Source organism: Carica papaya, chromosome 5, assembly GCF_054855325.1.
Source record: "Carica papaya isolate Zhongbai chromosome 5, ASM5485532v1, whole genome shotgun sequence".
Classification (NCBI taxonomy): domain Eukaryota; kingdom Viridiplantae; phylum Streptophyta; class Magnoliopsida; order Brassicales; family Caricaceae; genus Carica; species Carica papaya.
Window position 1 is genome coordinate 5608655 of NC_142313.1, and position 27557 is coordinate 5636211.

At 33.2% G+C, this 27557-nt stretch overlaps 4 protein-coding genes across 7 annotated transcripts; 1 reads left to right on the plus strand and 3 right to left on the minus strand.

Annotated features, from left to right (window-relative positions):
- Window positions 1-4210: 4210 nt before the first annotated feature.
- On the minus strand, window positions 4211-7913 carry SSE1 (shrunken seed protein (SSE1)). 3 transcript variants are annotated; one of them, XR_002540700.2, is made up of 9 exons: window positions 7595-7913; window positions 7025-7082; window positions 6081-6294; window positions 5671-5969; window positions 5312-5574; window positions 5070-5137; window positions 4918-4979; window positions 4715-4827; window positions 4211-4444 (listed from the first exon to the last, which is right to left on the minus strand). XR_002540700.2 is itself a non-coding variant. In XM_022048776.2 (8 exons), the coding sequence occupies exons 1-8, from the start codon at window positions 7661-7663 to the stop codon at window positions 4766-4768; spliced, it is 1095 nt and encodes a 364-aa protein (XP_021904468.2). In that variant the 5' UTR covers window positions 7664-7913; the 3' UTR covers window positions 4498-4765. The 3 variants fall into 3 exon arrangements, 1 of the variants encoding a protein (XP_021904468.2); XR_002540699.2 differs by having other exon boundaries at window positions 4684-4827; XM_022048776.2 differs by lacking the exon at window positions 4211-4444 and having other exon boundaries at window positions 4498-4827.
- A 1147-nt stretch (window positions 7914-9060) lies between these two features.
- LOC110819619 (Ubiquitin related modifier 1) lies at window positions 9061-11407 on the plus strand. The gene is made up of 4 exons (XM_022048877.2): window positions 9061-9218; window positions 10417-10492; window positions 10667-10749; window positions 10999-11407. Exons 1-4 carry the CDS (start codon window positions 9196-9198, stop codon window positions 11114-11116), a joined length of 300 nt encoding a protein of 99 aa, XP_021904569.1. The 5' UTR covers window positions 9061-9195; the 3' UTR covers window positions 11117-11407.
- A 1454-nt stretch (window positions 11408-12861) lies between these two features.
- Window positions 12862-18186, minus strand: LOC110819602 (P-loop containing nucleoside triphosphate hydrolases superfamily protein). The gene is made up of 7 exons (XM_022048851.2): window positions 17645-18186; window positions 16726-16850; window positions 15694-15844; window positions 15146-15256; window positions 14309-14447; window positions 14094-14209; window positions 12862-13298 (listed from the first exon to the last, which is right to left on the minus strand). Exons 1-7 carry the CDS (start codon window positions 17897-17899, stop codon window positions 13122-13124), a joined length of 1074 nt encoding a protein of 357 aa, XP_021904543.1. The 5' UTR covers window positions 17900-18186; the 3' UTR covers window positions 12862-13121.
- Window positions 18187-19614: 1428 nt separating this feature from the next.
- LOC110819528 (SPX domain-containing membrane protein At4g22990-like) lies at window positions 19615-27252 on the minus strand. 2 transcript variants are annotated; one of them, XM_022048771.2, is made up of 12 exons: window positions 27012-27252; window positions 25708-26002; window positions 25294-25361; window positions 24867-24987; window positions 24042-24353; window positions 23812-23916; window positions 22707-23158; window positions 22264-22565; window positions 21611-21795; window positions 20747-20937; window positions 20065-20160; window positions 19615-19981 (listed from the first exon to the last, which is right to left on the minus strand). In XM_022048771.2, the coding sequence occupies exons 2-11, from the start codon at window positions 25741-25743 to the stop codon at window positions 20076-20078; spliced, it is 1857 nt and encodes a 618-aa protein (XP_021904463.1). In that variant the 5' UTR covers window positions 25744-26002; window positions 27012-27252; the 3' UTR covers window positions 19615-19981; window positions 20065-20075. The 2 variants fall into 2 exon arrangements, with proteins under 2 accessions (XP_021904463.1, XP_088076035.1); XM_088219909.1 differs by having other exon boundaries at window positions 20065-20198; window positions 27012-27241.
- Window positions 27253-27557: the final 305 nt, after the last annotated feature.

The following is a 27557-nucleotide window of genomic DNA, read 5'->3' on the forward strand; positions in this document are numbered from 1 at the left end:
TTGATGATCCAACAAGTTACAGGAGGTTGATCGGAAGGCTGATGTACCTCACTATCACCGGACCAGATTTGTCTTATCTTGTTCAATTGTTTAGTCAATTTATGGAGGAACCACGGAACAATCACCTTAATGCCGCTCACAAGATCTTGAGGTATATCAAACGCCGGGACATGGTATATTTTATGCTGCAAATTATGATGTATGCCTCTCAACATACAGTGATAGCGACTGGGCCTCTTGCCCAGATACCAGAAGATCTGTCATTGGTTATTATGTACTGCTCGTGGGAAGTCTAGTCAGTTGGAGATCAAAGAAGCAACCAACAATTTATAGATCATCGACAGAAGCTGAATACTGCACCATGGCAACAACTTGTTACGAATTAACTTGGTTACGGTACCTACTAAATGATCTTTAAATCAACCATCTTGATCCTACTGTTTTTCATTGTGACAACAAATTAGCGATGTATATAGCGGCAAACCCCGTTTTTCACGAACGTACTAAGCATATCGAATTAGATTGCCACCTAATTCGAGAAAAGATTAAAGAAGGAATGGTAATTACTTCACATGTTCAAAGTGGATTATAGTTGGCCGATATGTTCACCAAATCATTGGGTTAGGAAACACTGGTTTCTCACATGAACAAGATGGGAGTAGAAAATATCTACAGCCCATCTTGTGGGGGAGTGTCAAAGAACGAAGATGATGCATGTGGTCAACAATCCACATCAGCAGAATGCACACGTGGTGGATGCTTAGACAGGAAAGGAAAGGCAAAGGTGGCAGAATTGCCACGTCAGGAGACTAAAGGTCGTCCCCCTCCACCTTAGCAGCAGTAGTACAGAAACCGTTGAGCCTCTATCACTATGTCTCCCAATCATTGGTGACCTACAGATTTGTTAATGATTTCACACATATTCCTTGTAACCGATTGTGCAGTGGGTGATATACTCATCATATAATTGCTTTTGTTTATTCCATTTCTTTTTTGAATATATCTTTTACTTTTTGTAAAAAGGGAAGTAAGCAGCTCCCTTGAAAATACTGTAACTTCTTCTTCATTTTATATAAATACACAAGAAAAGGAAGGCAGAGGGATATACTCTGTTTTCACCAAAACTGCAAATTTCATTTCTCTCAAAACTCGTTCAAATATTTTCAATTGGTCATTGAGTTTAAAGTGAAAATTTGTTTATCAAAAATATTTATAAATGGGTATGGAAGTCAAAATTTTGTATAATTTATTAGAAATTAATGACCATTTAATACTAATTTAAATGTTCCAATGTCAAAATGAGTTGTAATTTTGACTTTTGAGACATTGCAAAAGGTAATATTATGGTAAGATGTATTAATTGGTCAATAATAAAATATATATTTTTTATTTTAACTACTTGATCTGATTATTATAATTAATATTTTGAGAAATTCATAAGGTAGATTTGGGAGAATTTTTAAATTTTTTGAAAATTTTAAAATCAAGAAACATATAATGAAATTTATTATCAATGTATCACATTTGATTGGAAAATTCAATGAATAACAAAAATTTGCGTAGAAATTATTTATAAATTAATATAATAATATATGCAATATTTCACATTAACAAATATTTATTTTTGATATTAATTTATGTAATTTTTTAAAATATTTTAGAAAATTGATATAAAGGTAAATGACTTTGTGGTAAAAAAAAAAAAAAAAAAGTTATATATATGTATATATATAAGACATGAATTTTTGTGAAATTAACGTGAAACAGCACAAGTTGACTTCTAGCGTAACACCGAATCTGGTGCAATCAAATGCAGCGAACTCACCACGTGCGCCGAATTAGTTGTATTGATTAAAGAAATGATAGGAAGTGGGGTGGCCCCACAATTCATGTTGGTGGTGAGGATTATGGAAGGGCAACTTGTTGCGTACGGGAAGTATTATGGTGGGGTCCCCCAATCTGTCAAAATCAGACGGCTCCACCCTCCACCACCACTCATCAGGCGTTGATAGTGGGCCCCCACCACAGAAGCCCTTCAAGATCGGATTCTGGGCCTCGTGGCCTTTTTAGCTGATGGGTGGGGTCCAACCTTTACTCAGTGCTCTCGTGAAGCAGCCCTAAATCCGCTACCCGGTCCCACCAATGCTCTGGAAGAGTATGTGAGCACAGACCCACTTGCCTAACAACTGGTCCCTACACAACTTGGACATGGTGGGACCCTTTTATCTGCCTGGCCCCCGTGGACCCCATTACAAAATGGTTTACTTAGGCCGGCACCCACACTATCACCACCACCTCGCTACCCACTAGCCGGCGTTGTCATAATATATATATATATATATGCACAAGATGTGTGGGTGTGTGTATATATTGGATTGGATGGGGGGATGGGGGTTGAGCTCTTGGGGACTTATTTCTCTTTGGCTACTCTAAAAAGGGTTGAAATATTGACCAGTCTACGATTTGATAAGATGGGCGCTAGCACACCGTAAATATTATCACCTATTAAATGATATATTATGTATATGTATATGTATATATATAATATATGTGTAGGGTGTAGCAGGTCTAATCATGGACACTCACCCTCAATTTAAAACCAAGTGAGGGTATTATCAGAATCCTATACGATAATTTGATTAGTGCATGTAACTGAGATGGTAATATGCATATGTATATATATATATATATACATACACACTTACATAATTTATAAGGTAAAAAGTATTAATACAAATTCTTTTCTTTTATCACTTATAAACCAAAACATACAAAATTGAAACTGTAACATGCACACAAATAAACCTTTTTTTTTTATTTTTCCCATCAGCTAAGGGAGAGACCATGCAGGGCGAAGAATATATACGTACACAAATACAGATTATAATATATATGTATATCTATATATTTGATGCTCCCGTTAGTTGCTTGCCCAAACATGCATGAATATATATATATATATATATATATATATATATAGTTCAATACTTAAATAAGTATTATTCTGTAAAGAGAGACAAAACAAGAATAACTGTTTTAATATGTTTTCATTTCAAATCTATCAAATCATTAGTTAGAGAGTAAGATGTTGTGTGTAATTTAATTGTTTTTTTATTCAATTACTATAATAAGTTTTTTTGAGATCATATAATAATTGAATAATTTGTATTCCATAAAAGAAGAATTTTGTATTTATTCCCAAAGAAAATTCAAACAGCAGAGCCAAATATATAATTATATATCTTGTTCTGTGGGTAAATTTAGGAAACTAGTGTTTAACAAAAGAAAAACTACATTTTGATCTTTACGTTTTGCACAAATAAGATAACTTAAATGAATCGAATAGACCAAGTTTTGGTCAATACCAAAAGCAAGAGTAATTGGGTAGGTTTTGTCCAACTTGAAATTGAATTTGATTAAATTTTATTTAAATTTTAAGTAATTAAAAAAATATGTGAATAATTTATTTATTAATAAATTAATAAAATCAATCGTCCATGTAAGCATAAAAATTAAAATTAAAATTAAAAATATTTCAATTAGACAATCAAACTATACAATAGCTATTTTTAATTTTAATTCAACCCCAATAGGTAGAGATGAGAGTCATGGTTTGAGTCCACCATGCCCAAATCTGGTTCGAGGCAAGACAGGTTAGGATTAGCAGAAAATTTCACCATATCTGAAAGCCAAAAGTTAAGGTTCTGCTTGTCTTCATTCCCTTTGCTATTGAGATATCGGGCCCTCATGGTATCTCGTACACATTGCATGATCGACCGTGTTCCATCAACAGCAACGCTGCTTTGTCTTCTCTTCGGCTTCACTCTTTACAGGTAAAGACTGCGGTGTTTCATTCAATATATTTATTTGTTGATGGTATCTCGTACACATTGCATGATCGACCGTGTTCCATCAACAGCCATGCTGCTTTGTCGTCTCTTCGGCTTCACTCTTTACAGGTAAAGACTGCAGCATTTCATTCAATATATTTATTTGTTGAAGTTGACAAGAAAACTTTGAAAAACTACGCAATTGATCGAGGGAGTACAAGAAAAGTTGATTTACAAGGAAGCAATGATCTCATTCTAACTCTAACATGACATTACAATGATTTCTTCTATAAAAAAATAATTAGCCAAGTGCTTTCTTTCACCTACCTTGTTGCATGTGCAATCACCAAATCTTCTTGGAGTTACTCAATACCCAAATGTGAAAATAAAATCATTTGAATAAATCAAAATTCCAATAAAATTGTTCCTAAAATATATTATATCAAAATGATCCAGTAGTATGTATACACACATAATAACTTCATTCAGTCCCACGTACACCAAACACGGCTCTGTCTTCTCCCGTCTCTGTCTCATGGTTGTCCAATCCCATCTCGTATATGAAACAAATGAACTGTAGTTTTCCGTAATGGTGTTTAAGAAGTTTCTTCCATCTGCAGAACACATTGAAGATATTTCTTCTATCAACATCACACTTAAAAATAACTTTTAATCAGACCAACTAATTGTTATTTTACTTCTTTCATTAAAATTTCAGTTTAGAATTCTAATTTTATCAAATATTTGACGGCTTATTACAATCTGAAAATCAAGTATAAAAACTAATAAATCAATCCTAACACCCTAGTGTCTATGTAGAAGAAAAGACTTTAATAAGGTTTAAAAAATTTACATGTATCCTACACTTGGGGTGATTACTGCACCTAAAAAAATGTGGGTAACTATCAAGTGCTTGAGGTCATTCGGCTTCGATCTCATGATCCTGACATGTAAGTATACCGTGTTTGAGCTCCAACAAGAAGCTCAACAACTTTTTCTGCAATTGTAAAGAGAATATCAGCTAATGAATGAAGTGCTTCGCCAAAACATGAGAAGGAAACAATAAGAAGGAAGGGATTTATATCACCTGTTAGAAGCCCAATTATTGGAACAGGTTCTAAAATTTTTTCAGTACGTTCCAGTTTCTGCCTGTAATAATCAAGAAGCACAATGCTATTGCTAAGACCCCAAGAAGATACCAAGTGTGACCATGAGATGGTTAATGAAAACATTTGCTACCTGGTATACTTGCTGAAAAAAGGATCTCTCATGAGGTAAAGTGCCCATAACAACCTTCTTCTTTTTATCTGTAAAAGACACATAAACTAGCATTATTCAGCATTGATTCTCTCACGCATGCAACAGAACATGCTTAAAAATGTTGCTTATGCAAATTTTTAATTGCTTGAATTCTGGCCAAATGCTGACAATCATATTGCAATCAACAAATTTGCAATGCAAATATCTAAGAATCTCCAAACCTCATCCTTCTCGGAGGTGGAAAGATGAAAATGTTGCTCTTTTCCACCACGCCATGAATTTGTGACTTGCGTTAGAATGCCCACACCAAGAAGGTCAATTACCAGAGAAAGAAACCATGGAGTCCATGATCGGATTCCATAGTTTCTGATAAACAAAACATAAATGAGTGGCCTTGTTATAAACAGCAGCTCCCCCATGACAAATAAAACTCCAGGAATGCCCTTCTCAGACAATATGGTAGAAAGAGTCCGTCTCTCAACCACTGCATTTTTAAAGATACAACTATGAATATGAGGATAATAATCCCACAAACTGTACTAAGTTGCCTTAGGTCATTATAGAATTCATTAGTAATTACTTGAAGGCTCCATAATGGCATGCTGATGCTGAACCCTCCTGAACCATACTGGCTGGTATGCCATTCTAGCATTTTCTCCAAACCTGTTCAATGCGGATATTGCCCTGCCTTCTAGAGTCCTGGGGTGTCGTCCATAATTTTGTAAATAACCAGGCCTGTTACCTCCAGGATTTGGTAAATCCCCAACACTGTTCTGGAAACCTGAATGATTTACTTGCTTCTCAATGTTTGGGGTCTCCCCTCCATGCAGAAGTATTTTGTATCCACTATTCCGAAACAAAGCTAATCTAACAACCACCCTGCATTACATCAAACACACAATAAATAGGCAAGTAAAAAAAATGCCAATGAAAAAGGAGAAACAAAAGAAAAAGAACAGCAGCATACACCAGATCTTAAATGTTCCTTACTTAGCAGCTTCAGTAACAGCAATAAAATTCCATTTCTTATCACCATAGTATTGTTCCGCCACCACTTCAATCAATGTTTCCAAGTCTTTCAGGGCTGATATACACAGTGGATAAGGGAATGAATAAGGCTCACCATAGCCTGCAGACCCCTGGGTTGGAGTTGTTTCGATTATGTGCTCGTTGATAGCAGTGATTATGCCCAAAATAGCAGTTACTGCAAAAGAGCTCTGCATCAGTCATTACAATACCAAATTCAACTTTTAGTAAAGAATAAATGAAAAAGGAAGGAACCCTGAGTTGGAATAGCTAGAAAAGTAGGTGTTGGCAATAATTTTTCCTTTTCTGTTTAAAAAATATCAGACTAAGAAGTATAATAATACCATATCCGAGGTCCAAAACATAAAGGAAATCTATGATGCCTAAGGCCTGATGTCTCCGTGTTAACTTTTTAAATATTTCATATTAATTGAGAAAGCTGGTGCAGTAACTAAATTACTACATGATTTTTTTTTTTAGAGAACTAAATTACTACACAGTATTAAATAATTACAGAAAAATTATTGAAATATCATGAAATGTGAGAAGACTAAATGACCGTTGCCTTTACGACACCATAGGAAAACCCACAATATAAAGTACATGCATACAGTACTTATTTTCAGAAACCAAAAAGTGAACTAGAAACATGAAATTCAATAGGAGCTACTACCATGTCTCCAAGACATGATAGCTCAACATTTTCAATCCATAGATTACACTACAAAAAATCTTAACTACTAAAAAATATTGTGGAGGCAGAGGCAAGGGAGAATCTTTACGAATTCAACATTTTAATTTTTTTCCTTTCTGACTATTTCCTCAGGAACCAAAGAGATGATTACTTGAAAGTAGAATGAAAGAGCTATTACAAGAAGTAGCCACATGTTACCAAAATTTCACAAAACCTGCTTCTGGTCCTATCTCTGAAGCAGAAAATCTTTCAGGAAGAAACCATGTTAGTCCCTGCACCATAATTTCCAACTTTTCAATATGGGTATAAGATAAATTGCCATATAACTAATCAAAATATTAAATGGTTTCAGATAATAATACCTTATATTGGACGATCCCTGAATGCGAGCATTTTAAAAAATGAAAGCAATGGAAATTTAGCAAGACATTAATTTACAGGCATATTATCATATAAGAGATTGATTACTATGGGGTAGATCAGTATTAGTATAGTGAACGAATCAAATCAAGCTCTACATAGCTAACCAATCTAATGAAGTCAGCACCAAACCTACACTGCCAGTATGATTATATTAAGAGGATTAAATGAAGAACAAGCATCAAACTAGCACTCATACACAATTCCAGATTCCTTCATCTCAACCCGAGAAATAAAAAACGATAATCCATAAACCAAACAACAACACACAATAGGTAAACATATTATACAAGTACCAGACAGACAAATTGGTCAAAAATCGAACCAGAATTTCAAACTTCGGTTCAGAAAATATAAGGCTTACGTTAGCAAGAGACTCCAGGGAGTGTATATAGTCTTTGTTCCTCCGGACCCATTTCTTGTAAGCCTCCATAGATTCTTCCTCAAACGTATCAGAAGCAAATAAAAAGCGAAGACGGAGAAACAGGTAGCCGAAGCACTATGTTTTAAGCTCAGGCCTTTACTTGCCGAGTGCTGCACGTCACTCTCCAGCAGTCCGGCGACTTTGGACAAGACTCCGAAGATCAATCGCCCAGACAAGAAAAAAACCCTTATTCCAATTTATTTTCTATTCAACTTCTGCTGGGAGATTAGAAAGCCAACAAGTTGCAGACTGCAGGCGGATAAAATCATAATAGAGGGATGAGAGTAGTTATGAGGTGTGCGTTTTTGTTTTGACACAAAACAGTACTTTCTGATTTCAACCGTTGATTTGTCTAAAGCTTAAGTTGACCGTTCGATCATAAATCGTGCTGGCAATGTATACGGTTAAGATCTTGTTATAGATAGGGAAAGTCGTAGAGTACCAAATCTCTTACATAATTAAAATAAACACGAGTTGTGTACCCCGATGCAATCCAATCATCAAGTTGGGCTTTAAAGAAGCCCATGAACAGCCGCAAGTCCAAACGAATAGGAGAAATTATTAAAAAATAATTTGGTAAACATTAAAGCGATCAATTTTATGATGTAATATTTTAAAATTACTCTTAAACTAATTGTTAATTGAAATTGTTTTAGTTAAAATCTATTTAATATTTAATATATATATTTGTAAAAAATATTGCTATTTTAAAAAAATTTAAGCTGCATATTTGATAAAAATAATTGTTAACGTAAAAATTATCAAAAAAAATATATACAAAAAAGATAAGTTAAAAGTAAAAGTTATAATTTTAAATGAACTAATAATAAAAATTGATTATTATTTATATATTAATAGTAATAAGTACAACTATATAATTTAATTATATTACTGTCATTATATGTTCGTCATATTTATATTATATATTATATAATATTATTTATATATACTATATATAGAAATATAGTAATTATTTGACTTTATTCTATCATTATTTGTTCATCATTATGTAGAGGAGAGAGACTGTTAAGACGTGTGAGTTGAGAAGAAATGGAAGAGGAAAGGTTTCGAATATATATGTAATTACATGTTTTTAGTGAGATTAATTTTGATATTTATAATGCATATTTTCAGTAAAAATTGAATTTAAATTATTAAATGAATTTTAATTCTGATATTATTATTATAAAAATATTTAATATTTTATTCATTTAATTATAAAAATAAATTTAAAATGTAAAAATCACAAGTATTAAAAATTAACTGAAAGGAACAAACAAAAATTATATTAATGCAAATAATCGAAAGAAACTATGCTGTATTATATTTATGTTTTTTTTTTTTAAAAAAAAAATTGTTAAATAAAATTATTTGGAACACGTTGTGTAATTAAATGGTTTTTATGCGGTTTAAAATAAACCCCAAAAAGAAATAATTGTATTATATACATTAAAGAGTGGAAGAATTGATTCTGCATGCACATTCGACGAAATTGAGCTTACCTCCGTCTAGGGTTTTCAATTGCTCTGACCAAATTCAACATGCTACTGACCCTGGAATTCGGGTAGCGCATTTTTTCTCTCTCTTCTTTTACTTCTGATAATCTCTTATGCTTGTTTGGTTTACGAGAAAAGGTGGAGGATGAGACCTTTGCCCCTGATATGCATTTTGTTTCGCGTAATTCATCTGTTCTTTGTTTGGAGAACTTTTTAAGACTTCTGTGTTTCTGCTCGCTTTTGATCCTTCTGGTTTCATGTGATTACTTCTTTGTGTCTGTTGTTTCGAGTAATGGAAGTACTGGGAGATGGATTTCTTGTTAGGTTTTAACATCATAAATAGTTGAACTTCAACTCTTATTGTTAAAAATAAAGAAAGAGGAAATATTACGAGTTGATGTGATTTTTGGAATTCATTGCTCTGGATGCAAAAATCATTCTTTTGATTTTTTTCCGCTGCTCTAGTTTTTATTTTTGGCTGTATCGGTTCTTGTTTTCATTGTTACAAAGGCAGTTTATGCGGATCTGATGTTTACTTTTGAGGATTGTTGTCTTTCCTGTCACTGTTGTAGTGTTCAATTTTGGAGCTCCGAAAATTTTAATGAAGGCATTTATAATTTCATCCCATAACAAGGTGGAAGTTCCCAGGAGATATCCCGAGCCTTCCCCTTCACCGAGAATTATGGTTTCTCTGGGGAGCCAAAAACTGGAAACTTTGAAATGGGAAGGAAGCCAACCACTTTTAAAATGAGAAATTTTTATCTATTACTAGTGTTTCACAATTCACAGAGTGACAAGAATTTCCATCAAACTTGCCTTTTTGTAAATTCCTAACCTTGTTAGAGAAGTTCCTAATCTTGTGATTTTTGAATTGTTTGAGAAGGATGAATAAAGTTGACTTTTTATTTTTATAACAAGGTCCTCTTGTTTCTGCTATGCCTATTACCTGGAGAATAAAGAAGAAAATACTGTCCTTAGATCTTTTGCTTCTTATCCCAAGATCACAGATCTATTAATGGAGAGGCTATAGATAAATGTGATTATTTGTACTGAATATGCGTTTGGTAAAATGTAGCTTAGATCCATTAATAGAGAGGCTATGGATAAATGTGCTTGTTTGTACTGAGTATGTATTTGGTAAAATATCACATTCTTAAAGATGATTAATAACTTATGCTTATCTGTTTAACCCCTGAAAGAATTACTTATCTTCCTGCATTTTCTCTTTTTTGACCTGATACTGGAATTCTCAATCATCTAATGCAGTGGTGGGCTTGAACTTCTTTGTGACTCAGTGAAGATTCATACTGTTAATGTTTATCCACAAAATAAAGCAGAGAAGGCAAGTTTCATTATTGCCACAGATGTTTTATGTGGCGTATAGTTCGAAAAATATTTCTTCTACAACATTATTATACATTTAAAAGAAAAAAAAAAAAAGAAAAAGAAAATTCTTGCCTCATGTTTTCGTCAGTCTATTGATATAGCTTCTCCTTGCCCCTCCCTCTCTTCTCAGTTAAGCATGAGAGATCTGCTTTCTTGGGTACGTACCAATTTGATCAAGGAGAGGCCTGAAATGTTCATGAAAGGAGAGTCTGTGTAAGTTTCAAGCTTCTTTCTGAATTTCCTCTACTTGTTGGTGAATTCAACCGCAATCATAAAAGAACTTAAGAATTGACAATCTGATACTGAATTTTTAGCAAGAATCAGTAATATATTTTTCCTGATAAGGAAAAGAAGATGAAATGTGAATATGTTAGGGAGTTGCTGGCACCCCTAGTTATGATTCTGACCTGGTGTACTCATAAACTATTGATACAGATTTGATGCATTTTTGCTGTAATGCAGGAGACCTGGTGTACTTGTTTTGGTGAATGACTGTGACTGGGAGCTGAGCGGCCAGCTGGACACAACCTTGGAAGAGAAAGATGTGGTAGTTTTTATTTCAACCTTGCATGGTGGATAACATCAGACTGTTTCTTTCTCATTCCGGATGAACCATTTAATACGAGAGGCTTATTGAAGTTCAGGTTCTATGGCCTTGTCTCTGAACTTAACCCAATGTCTAGTGTCTAGTGTCATATCAATTACTCCACATGGCTTGGGTGGTGCTATTGTACTTCTAGATATTTATAAATATATTGATCGTTGAAGGAGATGAGAGTAAGTTTTTGCTGATATAAGCTGAATTTCTTCTGAAGGAAACAAAAAGAGTTAAAGATTTGGAGAGTGATTATAAATTCTTATCTTTCTGTTTTCCCCTCGCAACATATTTGAGGTTGAATTGTGACCGATCTTGCTGTTGTCTTTGTGTATCTCAAACAACTTGAAAATTCTAATTGTGTCTGGCCCTAAAGCCACTTTGGGCAATTAGAGTTAGGTCTAGTCCTCGGACTTGTTTGCAGTTAATATCTTGGCCTCCAATTTGGTGCTAAGATAAAGGAGATAGGGTTATGGTGCTAAACTTAAGGAATCAGTAATCATTTGCCCAAAGAAGAGGACGTCCCTGTTTGGAAATCACCATGAATGGATGTTTATTGGTGAAATTATTTTAACACTTTATTGGTGAAATTATTTTAACACTATTACTTCTCAAACCAGATTACCAACTACTTGCTGTAGAAGCAGCTCTCAAAAACTAAGGCTTCGCGTTGCAATACTTTTTGTTTGGGGTCAACATAGGGGAGGATTCTCATTATTGGATAGCCTTGTGGGGGGCAACATAGGGAAGGATTCTCTTTTTATATAGCCTTGCAAGAGAGGTAGAATCATGTTGGATGGCTGATTTTTGTACCCAAGTGGGTAAGGATTCTCAGGCCATCTTCCCGTTTCTTGTTGTAAGACTAAAACGGTTGGGATTCAGCTCTTTCTCTTCTTAATCCTTTTTGGATGATGTTTGCCACCGACAAGGAAGAAATTTGGATATGGGAGGGTTTGTGCTCCTAAGTCCAAAAAGTAAGATCATCTTCCTCATTTCAGTGTTTATATTTTGGATTATTTAGAAAGAGAAAAATAATAGAGATTTTGAAAATTCACCTTCATTTTTTCTTTAAGTTCGATATCACTGGTTGAGGGTTTTAATATTTTGCTCAAAGGAAATCGAAATGGAATTGATATTATAGATACATTTGAGTATTTTGTTTCTAAGAGATTTATAAGTTTTTTATTCTTGGTAAATGATCAGCACCCTCTTCAAGGAATCATCTCCTTCCCCCAGAAAAAGGAATAAGCACGTTGAGCAATCGGCAATGCCTCAACGTCGATTAGTTGTAATTTTTGCAGATTCCACTCGGTGCATAAAATGCCTAACTAATATCTGGACTTTTGTTAAATCACAATGAAAAAATGTTACGTTGTATCCCGAGCTCACCCAAATATGTCACTTAATTCTATTCACAGTTCCATAACATCTTTCTATAAATGGTATTATTCTTAAGACTTTTTCCTATATTATTAATAAAATTATGATATAAATTTTCCTTATAAAATAATTTTTGGTGAGAATCTTAAAATCTCCCACAGACTGTTAATTCACCAGCAGTTATAGAACACATATTTTCTACTAACCAGACGACAGAAAGAAACTCATCCTGCTGACAATAAGGAGGCCCAAAAAGAGACATTCACGTAACAAAATGTTATTTTCAGGCGCATGTAGAGTTTCTCTAACTAAAACATATTTAACTTTATCATATTTTCTAAGAATTTAAGTAGATGAAAAAAAAATTCTCAAAATTAATGCCTGTGTTACAGAACATTGATGCCTTGACATGGCAAGCTTAATGCCTGCTGCTAATGGTTAAAAAAAAAAAAAAAACCCTTACAATAAATATGACACTCATAAAAAAATATGAAATGTAATGCATCCAGCAGCAGGTTGAAATATAACAAAAGATGCCATCTATATCAACCTGGGAAAAATTGGTGAAGGAAACAACAAGAGTCATCAAAAAGATTTAAGCTAGGGACAATCATGCTTTCTGTTTTCCTTTTTTCAGTCGCTCTAGTTCTGCTTCAGCATCTTTTAATTGCTGTGTCAGAGTTGATACCCTTCGCGTCAGCTCTTCCACTGTGTCTAGCTTGATAGAAGGTTGATATGAATTTATGAAATGATGCGAAAATGCCTTCAAAGCTTCCACCCCGGTAACCTGTTACATACATTGCTTATCAAAGGTCTTCATAACTAATTAGAGTGACAGTAGCGCTTCTATATATAAATAGTCACCACTATCAGATCTTGGCGATAGAACTACTACATTTTGGAATAAATTGCAATAAGATGTGTCGAACACCAGGGGCTAACAAACTAAACTCAGCAATGAAGTGCATATTCAGTGAGCAACATGGCAATGAGGAGATATTATGACCCTAGTTGATCTGATAGAAGAATACAGATATGAAGCTAAGTGCTGCTAGTTTGGTCGCAATATTTGATATACTGCCATATGTTTAGTGCTTCATCATGGTAACCTACTGACACATCAGGTATGGCAGATTTAATTAACTGATTCAATATGTTTTATTGTTTTTTCTGACACTTGTTAAGTTGGCAGTTCATTGGATTTGAACAATTTTATAACTGCCGGTCAGGCTCCTAGATTATAGAAGCACTTGTGTTCGGTTATTGTAAGAACAAAAAGGACTAAGAAAAGAAATCAGAAAAAGTTTCTGAGTGCTAAACTTTCGGTTCTCTCTTAAGAAGCCCATATCATTTTTTTTGAGATAAACAAGCCCATATTGTTAATTTACTCCAAAACAAGATTCTATATAGAGACCATAAGAAAATGAAAATAAAAACAAAAACTAGATAATTGATTTCAAAAATATTATGAAAATTCTTGTAACACTTGTATAGCCCCAGAACGCATCAAATCGTTTCATATATAATGGCTCCTGTATGCTGAGTAAGACATCTGATAAAAGAAAAATGGGATCTGCATTACCTCTTCTGGCAACAGTGGCAGTTTAGTAATGTGAAAGTCATCATATAACATGTAGAACTGATCAAGGTACTTTGTTTGCATCCTCATTCTTGCCTTTAGCAATTTGGATTCCACATCTATAATCATAAGATAAATGAATAACCATGGCTAATTTTTCATTGAAGTATATATTCCAAAAGAGAAAAAGGAGACTAAGATAGTTATAGCTAGTACACCTTCTTCGTCATAAAGTACTTGGTTTATGATAATGTTGTGCGTATCTATCTCAAACTTTGTGAGTTCCTGCACCAGTCTCTCTGTTTCGTAGAGGGAGAGAAACTCAGGAATGCAAACGCAGACAAAAGTTGTCAAGTCCTGCCAACAGGGATATGCAAACCAAATTAAAAATATATACAGAGATATTAAAGAATGGCATAATTAACACTATTATGACAATAAGTACATGAGAATTATTATACTCATAAGGGAAGACTATCCACAAGCAACCCAGAGGTGCTCAAGCCATTGTTAATGCTTGAACCTGTTATTGTCCAGGCATGCAAAAAAAGCAGTTTACAGATGTGCTCTGCAGGTTTTTTTCAAGCCCTGTAAAAAACTTCCCCTGACCCTAAAATCATGTTCAACTTCCTGTTCATTGGAGCCCAGAAAAACTTAAATTAGCAATTATGGACCTGTAATGTTTACTCACGTTTCCAAAATCTTCAATACCACAATCATCGGACTATAATTGTCAATCGTTAATTAGTTTGATGAGATTAATGGTGAACTGTACACCAATTCATTGATTTTGACAAGTTAACAAATATAGATTTATTTACAACTCTATACGGACAAGGACCATCGTCTCTAGCTGGTTTCTGTTACTAACATTTAACCCATCAAACAAATAATGGGGACTGGGATATCAGTCAGCTTGATAAACATGCTAAGTTCCGCATCTCAAGAGATAGATTTCTGCTTAAGCACGTGTGCAGATGCTAAAAAAATGTGCATTAAATGAAATAAAATAACTACAAAAGGAGCAGGAAAAGCTAGTTCATTGGTCTACTTACTGGGTCTTTGAATTGCTTGTTTACTTGTTCAATAACATCTTTCATTCCCTCAAGCCTTCCCAAAATTGCATCCTCCCCAAATTCATCATCAATGCCAAAGAGGCGGCTCATCTGCCATAAACAGTTTTTTTGGAATTCCATATTAAATTCACATTAGATACATAAATAGAACATTTGATGCATAAACACAACATTTGATAAACAACAAAGCAAAGCATGTCCGAAAACCACATCATGGAATAGGATCCATTATCAGCCAACACAAGGGCGCTAAAATAATTTGATCTTCATGCAAGAAACTTGACCTCAATTAAATAAAAAACATTTGAGAGAAGCAAAACTGTGTGAAGGTACAAGCCATTCTAGATCATGAGTTCTTGAATGTTGATTACTAACACCATCAATTTATGGTCCATTATGTCTTTTTTTGGGGGGGGGAAGAATTGGGGTTGAGGGGGTAAAAGAAGTGTTATTACAGAGAAAGAAGACAGTTACATCAACAGAGGATAATAGATCCTCCTAATGAGAAAAAAGGGGAAACTACATGCCTGATTCATTATGCCTCCAAATTTGCTCTTCAAGGACATTATTTTTGCTAGACCTTTCTCTAAGGTTCCTGGAAACTGTAAGAGCCGGAGTGTATGGCCAGTTGGAGCTGTATCAAATACTATAACAGAATAATCCATTGTTTGCACCAACCTACATGAAAAGGACCATTATTAAATAAAAGTATGGCAAAAGCTCTAAAACTTGCAAAAGGAACAAAGTAATTAACATGTATCTCCCGGTCATGGACATTAGGGAATATATATGCATGATTAAACTAAAGAATCACAGCCAAACTGATGCTGAATTCATTGGCCCCCTCTATCACCAACAAAAAAGAAAAGGAAGGACAAAAAAACAAAGCTTACCTCTAGACATTCTTCAAAGCTCTCTAATCCAATTTTCAAACAAGAAAGAAATAAATAATATCATCAGTTACGAAAAACATTACCTAAAAATTTGATAATTCCTAACCATAAAAACAAAGTCATGGAGGAAGTTAATTACACACTAATGTGATTTACCTACCAAATTAATTAGGTCCAAGTCGTTTCTACCAAGCTCAAAGTTATCACTTTAAATCTTTAGCATTTTATCTAACTCTCAATGAATTCATTAGAGATTAATATTTTTAACAGAAAATAATGTTTACTATAAAAATCATCAATGGATTGCTTCCTTGAGCCCAAGTTGAATAGAACTATTAATTACAAAACAACATACCCAGAGATCTACAAAGTCTCCCTCATTTGCTAGGGGATGTCCACATGAAAACATCTTTAACGTTGTAAAGGACCACAAGGAATAAACACAAGCAAGTGAAAGCATGCATATAGACATTTTGAAAGACATAAATTCTTCAGTGTTGCTATGAGATCATTATGAGAACTAAGAATGTAATTCTGCATCATAGCGAATTGTGCCAAATGAAATCATTACAATAATTCATTCCTCAATCAACAAAGAAAATAGAATTTAAAGAAGATAACTCAATGTGTTCAACACAATCAAACAAAAAGAAACAAAGTTATTACTTGAGCATTTCAGCAAAACTCATTGCTTCATCTATTCCGGGAATTGCATTGGCTAAATCAGAAAACAGGCTATCCATTCCTTCGGCACCACCCATATCTTCATTCTCAACAGTAGGATCCACCTCCTGTAAAAGATCAAGCCCAAAATAATACGGTGAAAGGCAACATCAGGACTTTAAGTTTACAAAGACTATAAGAAACTAACACAATAATACAGTGAAAGTCAACATCAGGACTTTAAGTTTACAAAGACTATAAGAAACTAATACAATGCGAAAACAGAAGTTTGCAAGTTATAGTACAGATATAATCTAGTGAATACAGCTTTACAGCTTTTGGGCTATTCTTGGGAAAAATGTACTTAATTTGAGGAATTCATTCCAAAATCCATAATAATCTTAATTATAGGAGGATATAAGCTCTTCACAAAATAATAAAAACTGAATTCCTAGCCAATCCTAACTAGAATTGAGTCAATATATTTTGAATACTATTCCAAACATATCCTTACCTCTTTCCTTATTTGCTTTGGAAACAAAAAAAAAAATTCCTGCTATAGCTCATAAAGAAGTATCAAGCAGAAATTGACTATTTATAGCCACTGCAGAATAAAGTTCCAAACGGATTTATCATGTAAAATTCATACGAAATCCCATAAATTCCCCAAGGTGCGAGACAAAACAAACAACTCAAAATCCTAAATTTATCATAAACTAAAACTTACAGAAATTAACCATAAAATTTAAACAAAACAGGTGGGTATCAAGCTGGTTATCCCATAAACCGATCCAAAAACCAACATCGACAACACGAACGATAACATCACCCCTTCAATCACGTTTCAAGTGGAAAACTCATAAGTAAAACACTACCAAAACCAGATACCAAAAAACCAAAGAGAGAAGAAGCTGAAAGGTACCATAGCATACAAATTGGTGAAGCCATTAACCAAAGTGGGTGTCTTGGTGAAGCGTTGCTGAAAGGCATCACTGAGATTGTGAGCCGGGTCAGTGGATATGATCAGCACAGAGGATCGGACCCGAGAGAGAAGGATCGATAGGATCGAGCTACAAGTGGTCTTGCCAACACCGCCTTTTCCTCCTACAAAAAGCCACTTGAGGGTGTCTTGGTCCAGTATGTTCTGCACTGTTGCCTCTGGAAAATCCGACTCCATCTTCCCAAAGCAAATTTCACTTTCCTCTTCTTCTGCTTGTAGCTTTCGGTTGTTTTTTTCTCTCTCTGTAAACGGGTTGAATCAACACAGAAATCCAGAGAGAGAAAGGAATTGTTGGCTTATAGATGAATCTTGAAGTATGCTTCTCTCCAATTTCAGTCAGAACCCGAATTCTGAATTCAATCTTTGTCAGGACGTAAAAATTTGAGCAGAGCTAAGTTAGGGTTGATAAACAGAGAAATTCTGCGGAGACCAAGATTTTACGAGAACCTCCCTTCCATTCATGCATATGTTATTTGAGATTATTTTATTTAGTATCGAATTTATTAAAAGTAAACTTTAATTATATTTATTATTATCAAATTTAACATAAATAGCATACATTACCTTATAATTTATCTGAATTAAATTTTTACAACATATTTTTATTTTATCTTCACAAAATTAATAGTCTTATTTTTAATTTCTGCATTACAATTATAAATTTTCAGTTGATTTAAATTCTAGACTGCTTGCTTACAAACTGATTCCAAATTCGACTGGCATTTTTTTTATTTTTTTATTATAATGTTTTATAGCAAATAAAAGGAGAAAATATGAATCATTAGAATAAAGATAAATAATTTTAAATTAATTAACACATATTGATGTGATAATTTCTTTAATAAAAATTCATAGACTAACTCTATGAATCCATTTATAATAATAATAATAAACACACGATATATAAACTTAATTGTACAAATTATTTGCTATATTATTCCGTACAAATTAAATGTGTGAATTGTTAATTTACAATTGTCACTAAAGTATTAAGATATTTTAAAACTATAAGTAAAATTAAGAAAATACAATTAAAATAGCATGGTAATTTATATTGATTATCTTTATTTATTTATGCACATATTACTAAAATTGAATATGACAAAATTAATTGCATCCATGTTTAGAATAAATTTAAAATTTTTATAATATTTACTTAAAATATTGTACTTAATTTATATAAATTTTATCAAAATTTAAATCCTTACTAAAATTCGAATGGAATTCAAGTTATAATTTTTTAATATAATTTTTAATAAATTATTTTAGTTTTACTTAAACGTCACATGTATTCAATTTTTAATTTTACTTGAAACAATGTATAATTGCATCAATATGTATTCAATATCAAATTTAAGTTTTGCCAATTTTATTAGTTTTAATTATTTTCTAAATATTTTTATTTCTTATTTTGATGATTTCTCCTTTTTATGAATTTCTTAAAAAATAAGTCATTTAAAAATTGGATAAAAGTAAATTATGACAAATAATAAGTAGAAAATAAATATTAAGGGTAGTTAGATTAATTATATATTTATATATATGTGTGTGTGTCTAAGGAGTGGTGTTGTCTTTGCAAATTTTGGATTCCTCCATCTCTTAACTTTTTGCTCAAAGTAAGATAAATACAGAATATAACTATTTGAAGAAAAATATAGTTTAAAGGCAGTCTTCCATCCTTTTCTTCTCACAATTCCAGAAAAAAAGAAAATACAGTTTAAAACCAACCTCAATTTCTCCTCTGCAAAACTTCTAAAAAGATATAAAAAGGAATTTTTCTCCTACTTTTGCTCACTCCCTTACTTCGAAACTAATCAAACATATGATAGGAGATCTAACGCTTCTGAAACACCATTGTAGGACCCAAAGACTAGTGATAAAAACTCACAAGATAGAGATATCTACAGTTCCACTAAATGATTATAACAATACCAGCAACAAACAACCGTGAGCTTGTGGTAAGCTTTAGATGTACTGTACAGAAATTTATGTACAGGAGCAGAAGAGAAGACAATCAGTATCAGTAGAGTGAATTGTAGGTAAAGCAGGTAGCAATAATGGAGGAGATGCAGATGATAAGTGCAGGAACCAAGGTGACATTCAACAGCCTATTTTCACCCAAGTAGCCAGATAGCGTGATTGTTCCATCAGCAATTACTCGGGCCAGGGTTCCGGCCTCTGTCGATAGCAGTCCACCATTGTATGTCCCCCGGGAAAGCCTCGACGACATGACCCGAGATAGTAGTGATAGATTAACACCTGCACCATCACCAGACATTTTTAAGAACATTTACAAGTAAGAAATCATACTGAATCAAGAGGTGAATATGCCAATTAATTACCTTCAAGGACTTCAGCAGATACAAATATGATAAGTGCTGAGCCGACATATTGAGGGACAGAGTAAGGGATCAAAATGTGGAAGCTTAGGAGAATACCTATGCACAACATAATTTCAGATGCAAGTAGAAGTTGCCTGCAATTAGATAATTCATCAAGAAAATACATCATCTGAGCATAAAAACTCCTATTAAGTTTGAATTTGATTTAACTTTTAATTACATGAAACATTAATGAGAATACAAAATAAAATAAGATCAAGATTGAATGAAACAATTCTATATCTAATTCAAAGTAGTTGCTTTTGTGATTCCTTCCTTGACAAGTGAGAATATAATTGTCAGTGAAGTTAAAATTATGAATAGAGTTGGTTAAATTACACATCGAATATGAAAATGACTAAATTCTATGCAATAAATAATGAAGATATAAGAATAGAATCATAATAAAATAGACTTAACTGAGCCTAAAAGGTTTTATATTCTATTAAGAGCTTCTTAATACATATGCAATTGGTTGAAACAGTTTTACCATTTCTTATTTCTTTTAATCACCCACTTTTATTCTATAGGATTGGTGATTGGTGAAAAATCATAAGCACTAAGTAAATGTAATGCAAGTATTCACCACGAAGTGAGTTGGAGTTAGAAATTTTAGGATCTTTCCGCACATTTAGTTGTTTACCTTTCTTCAAATATGTTGCTGATGTAGTTTCCAACAATGATATTTACTGGAAGCACTGTCAGTCCAAGACATGCAAGAAAGATTGCTATTCTGCTGGTTGACCATATAAAGTAACGTGCAGTAATGACACTGCTTTCAGCCAGCAAAATCTCCATTACATACTTGAGCATGAAGTATACAAATAGTTGAACCTGGGCAAACAACATCATGGTTCCAGCATGAAATGTCAGACTAGGCAAGATGAGAATCATAAGCAGTTATACAGGGACAGCGGTTAAGGATCCAGATTGACAAGGCCTAATGAAGATGCAAAGGCATTCAGTAGTAAATCTAATAATCAACAAAGCAAAAATACACAGAGAAGAAGTGTTCTCTATAAGTATGAACCGGATTGCTTCCACAGGAGTTTGAATCACAGATGATCTTGCCTTTCTAGAAATTTCTATTAGTTATCAATTAAAGTTACTTTTTTGAGAAAAAAAAGAAACGTGTGAATTGCTCCTAAATCGAGTTTCAAAACCTTCACTGCAGGCTACTGTCTTAGCAAATTCAGCAAACAGAATGGATTCAAGATTATGAAAACTTTCACCTCTATTCTCAGTACCGTTTTCCTAAGTTTCTATTGGCTGTTTTACTTCTTAAATTGAGACTCATGTCTGATTCTATTATCAATGAATTAATTCTTGCAGTAAGATTCTGTTTGTCAATCCACTTGTATATATACGTGTATTCAAAGAACATAAATTTCATCAGGTGTATAAACTAATGAACCGGAAATAATACATAAAAATTTTTAGGTTACTTGCCTATTCAGTTATGTAGGTTAATAGCAGTTGAAAAGAAACTTTCATTTAAACTTTATACCTTCACATTTGGTGTAAGCAGTCTATATGCTGAGGCAAGAGAAGTCGCAGGCTTATGAGATTCTTCAGAGTCTTCTTCACCATCATCAAATTCTTGGTCCTCATTTTGATCTTGTTGCTTAGCTGCCGATTTCAAAAGCAGAGGCTGCAGACAACCATTCTCCACAGCATTATTTGCCAATTGCGCTGCCATTTGACAAAAAAAAAATGGAAAAGGAAAAATATTAGTATAAAGATAATTTTGTAACAGAAGAAGACATCAAGGCACATATTTTGATGAAGAAATTTAACACAGAAGAAGAGTGCAGTAGATGTAGGATCTGCATTCTGAATTTTCCCTTCCTTTCCCCCCATTGTGACTGATCAATATATGATATTTGAAGAGGCATTAAAATGTTGACACGAATTAGAAGAAAGAGTGCAATGGAGAAACTTGGGGAAGAAGATAGATGCAAATTGAGATCTTATTTGAAGTTGGCTGCTCCTATGAAATTTTAGTGAAGGGACGTAACAAAAAGAGGAGGCACCATAAGTAACATAAAGAAGAAATATGCACAAACTTCTATCAGAAAAAAAGAAATATGCCATAAACTGAAATATCAAAATTATAAAATTTATAGCCCGGGCCTCAAGGTGACCAGTCTAGTTGTATACCAGAATTAGCTTCCTCTGCCGCAAGATTCTCTTTAGTCTCTTGAGGAGGCTCTCTAAAGGAAATCCGCAACCACAGTAGATAGACAAGCCACAGAATAGCCATAACCCAACCGGGTAAAGTATCCTCGTTAAATGTGAGTTTATAAACCTTAAAATCTGTCTGAAATAAGCAAGCAAGAGCTGGACCACATGCCATTCCAAGTGCACTGGCACTAACAAAACCAGCAGAAGCCTGCATTCGTAGTTTGAGGGGCACACAGTCACTGATATATCGTCTATTAACCGCTCTTGCAGAACCCAACCTGAAATACCAATAACGTCAAGTGATTAGTTAACGTGGAAAACCAAGAAAACAATATCATTTTAAATCAAGAACCAGTACGTGCTATGTTAACAAAAATAAGAAGTAATCATAGCAAGAAAATGACAGTGAACTCACATACCCACAAAATAAGCGACCAATAAGAAGAACTGCTATTGAATTAAGGTCATAAGCCAGAGCATACAAGGTGTTCCCAATCAGAAGAACAACACTACTGAAAACGAGTGGCCTCAAGTATGATCTATTTGACCATGCACTGAAGTAAACTGAAGAAAACACCTGTGCAATAGCCATCGACCCAATCACAACACCACAAACTGTTGCAGCAGCTCCAAGGCTTATGGAGTAGTCATCTGCTGTTGGGACAATAATATATGTGTTGGCCATATACAGAAATGTATTCACCAAGTTCAGGAGAAGAGACATAAAATGATATTTCTGCTCAACATGATCTTCAGATAAAGTTGACAACTCCTCTTGCATAATAAATGCATGCTTTGCCAAATATTCAAGGAAATTTGTTGAGTTGGACAACCTATTTACCGCTGCTTTGATAGAATGAATAACAGGATCCTGCAATTTCGATTCTTCACGTTATTAAGAAAGCGATAAATGCAGAATCAATATTAAATTGGACTGATGGAAAGGTAAGTGATATCATAAAGTCACTAAGAAGATTATAGAATGATATCAGTTCCGATTAATACATGTATGTTTAATGACATTCCAAATGCTAAAATTTGTATGTATATTAGTTACACTTCAATTATTTGCTACAAAATCTAAACTTATACAATTACAAAATTTAAATTACATAATGCAAAGGTCTAATAGCTAGAGTACGTATATATGATGACTAAAAGGTTAAATTATTCTTAAACTAGACTAGCTATTCTGCTGTTATTTAAAATGTAGGTCATCCATGTCCTGGTTATTCCTGCAAGTTTTAGTTCAAAAACTATATATCTGCGCAAGCACAGAAATAGTAATGGCTTTTCAACAATAATCCTAGAAAGAGTGGATTTATTTCCAAGGATTCTCTTTATATAGAACAAAAATGTAGACGCAATGGCAGCCCTTTCCCAGTGTCGACTAAAAATTCTATGATTTGTGAATATCAATAAAGCTCTCTAAATATTTTAGAACCTAAACCAATCCATAATGTTGAACAAGATAAAAAGATCAGTGATTAAAATCATATATTTCAAAAAGATAAGAAAGACAACCGAGTGAGATAGAGAAGGTTGATCATATATTGATACATAGATTCCCTGATGGTCCTGCAGTTCTACAAGATTGCGTGAAATGGCTCCAACAACAGCACCAATACCCTGCACAATTCAAAAGAAAATTGTGTTTGCTGCAGATCATATGCCAATAGAAAATGAAGCATTTATATGGACTTATAACTAAGGGACAAGAAAAAGGACTATTCTTATTTAGATTTATTACATACCACTTGCTTAAACACTTGTCGCAGCTGAGAATAAGGATGATTTGCACGGGTTTTAACATAGTAGTCAGTAAACTTATAGCCAAAGCGCTTATCAAACTTCTTCAGAATCTTACGCAGACCAGTAGCATTCATCTCAAGGAAAAAGAGAAGGCGTAAAAGATCCCTCGCAATTTCTCGGTATGCTTCTTGCAATTCAGGTATTTTTGATTCATCTGCCTGCTGTAAAAGAGCACCATGCTGTTCTCCAAGAGATGCTAATCTGCTTGCAAGTAATCCTTGTTGTTCCAGCAGAAACAAGACAACCTTTTCAATCTAAAATTTTCAAAACAAGCAAGAAAGTGACATTTACAGTGTACTCACACTTGAATGGTTGTGATATCGTTCGTGCATAAGGAGTATCCAACTTTTCACAGGAAAAAGCCAAAAGGGTAGCATGGTAAGTGCTTTTAATGTGTGAGAAATTCAAACATGTTATCCCCAGAAAGCAAAAAATATGCTCATAAAGTAAAGATAAATATAATTAGAGGACCTCCATGCTTTAGAGTAACAATGTCACCAGGCATCTGTAGTGTGCATGCTGAATATCTCTGGAATTTACTACTCATAAAATCTGGTTTAACTATATATTTCCAAATTGAAGATTTAGGAAGAACCAAGTAAAAATTGCTTGACCCCAAAAATTAATCATAAACAAGCAGTCTTAGCTAAAATACAAATCATACGGAAATGATAGATGGATGCACAGTCAGCAACAAAAAAAGAAAATATCATAAACCAAGGAATAAAGCTGCATGTACCACGAGCATGTTATATATATCTATCTACCTGATCATCTAGCATCCTTGAGAAGTCCTTGAGAACAAACTGACGATCTTGCATTCCAGCCTCAATTTGTTGTGCATATCGATTGACTTTCTTCTTCAATAGCTTATAGTTAATATAATACCTGAAGGAATCAAATTTCAAGCAGAATGAAGATTATCATTAACAAGACAATAATAAGATGTATTAAACCAATCTAATTATTTGGAAGAGAGAAAAGATTTTTACAAGAACACTTTTGTCCTAAATAGAACAAGCATAGAGATTTTATGACTTTAGATCCTGCGTTTCAAAAGACCTCTGAATTATAAGATAAAAAGCTGGCAAATGACAGGCAAGGCTATATTGTGAAACAAGAATGTGAGAATAAGTATGTTGTTGGAGAGAAAAATAGATATAAAAAAATGCTGGAAGTTTTTCAAGTACACACCCTTGCCATTCTTGAATTTGGGATTCTTTCAATTTCTTCCCAAAGGCAACCATCTTGAAGAAAAATCTCTGCCCAATAAACAAAATGAGGAAAACAGTAATTCAGTTCACCTGCTGCATTTGGAAAAAGGAAAACAGTAAAAAGAAAGTCGCATCTGTCAGTCCTTTTTCATTCATTTCCATCTATGTCAACTTGGTTCTTTCCCCTCAAAATTTCTCGAGTACAGATACTCACGTTACCGGGATCGGCTGAACTAAAGCTAAAGCTCATCCCAATACGATGATCATGACTAAGGCCCCATGAGAAAATCAAAATACACACAGCATTAAACAAATTACCATTGACAACGCTCAAGCATTGAACAAAAATTCAGTATTAAAAGCTGAAATCATTAGAAATCAACACAATCATTACCAGGACGACCAAGCTCGAGTCCCTCTTCTTGTACATAAGATTTTCCAGTGAAAAACAAGGGGGTGATATGCATCAGAGGGTTTGTAAAGACTCATCATGCCAAACGAGGAATCGAAACTTCCTCACTGATAATCGAATTCCGCGAACGACGGAGGGAGTAAATGGTTGCGGGAAATTTGTAATGTGGTTGAGAGAAATAGCTAGTACACACACTGATCTCATGATACGCTAGAAATTGCATATTTCTCGTTGAAGTTGAGAACATATTCTTAATTCAACAGAGGCGTTTGGAGGACTAGAAAAAAGATTGACGATTAGCGCCAAAAACCTATCGTATATTAACTATAGATTTCTTGAAAATAATAATTTATAAATTTTAGCATGCATACACTCTTTTATCTTATTAAGTTGAATATAAATATAAATTATGAATACAATAAGTAATATATATTTTTTGAGTTTTATTTAATAATTTATATGTTAAATTTAATTACGATTAATATCTTGTACTTAATTATAATTTATATATTCATATATTTAAAAATTTATATGAAGAATTATAAATTTAAAAAAAAAAAAAAATTAAGACTCCTATTACTCTCTCCTTATTCTTTCTCTCATTTCTAATTTATCTCTTAATTTTTTTGTTAATTAAAAGTAAATAAATATTAAATAATAGTTCAATACTTATTTTTAAACTAAATATAATTTTCAAATGGTAAGAAATAACAGTATAATATAAGATTTTATTTAAAATATATTTAGATTATCTTTTAGTAATTTTTTTCTTTTCATATATAAATACTGAACAAACTAATTCTAATTATTACAAAAAAAAGTAATCTGTATAATTCACATTTTGATTTTATTATATTTAAAAGATTTTATTTTATATATAATTGTCAACTTTTAAATATTAATTATTGTAGAAAATATTTACACTGTAATAAAACTAAACTAGAAAACTAATTCTGAATTTTTTTTTTTTTTTTCTCAGCAGTATCATAATTAAATCTCTTATAACTGAAACCTAAATAAGCTAATAATTAATCAGTTTTATAACAAGAACACTGAAATTTAATTTCTCCAAGATTAAATAATTTATTGAATCAGAAAAACGTAAAATAATGTTCAATCCGGGAGCTAGATTGAATATATAATATGTTTTATATATATATCTTGCATGTATATAGACACACCAACGTACATACGCACTCATGGATCATGAATTTGTAGAATGTTTATATATCCACACATATAGATATAATGCGCTTATATATCAAAACTTTAATTAATTGACTTACAATAGTTTATCTCCAGTCTGCGGTGATGAGAGAAGCTGTTAATGGAGCTCACAACTGTATGGACCCAAAAATTTCCATTGAAGCTACTGGGTGGAGCTTTTGCTGAGGTTAAAATGGAGAGGAGACCGGCAGGTCCAATATTTACAGGAAGAAGAAGAAGAAGAAGAAGAAGTCTGTGAATTATATGCAAGTATATATGGGGTGAGGAAGAAAGAATTTGGTACAGTTACCTCATTACCACAAATAGTTGTACTACATAATACGTGTTGGCAGATTACTGATTCGGCTCTTTACGGCAGCGAAAGGTCATTAAAAATCCCTGTTTACCTTGCTTTATTTTGCTTAGTAAATTTCCTTTTTCAGAGAAGAAGACTGTAATTTGCTTAGTAAATCATATAGACATATGATTATGTGTGTGTGCATATACATGCTCCATTCTATTTAAGTGCTAACGTAGTATATATATCATGTTATTAATTGTTTTTATTAAATCTTTTGTATCGGTTCATGATGTCATCATTATGTTGTAACATGTGGGTTGATAAA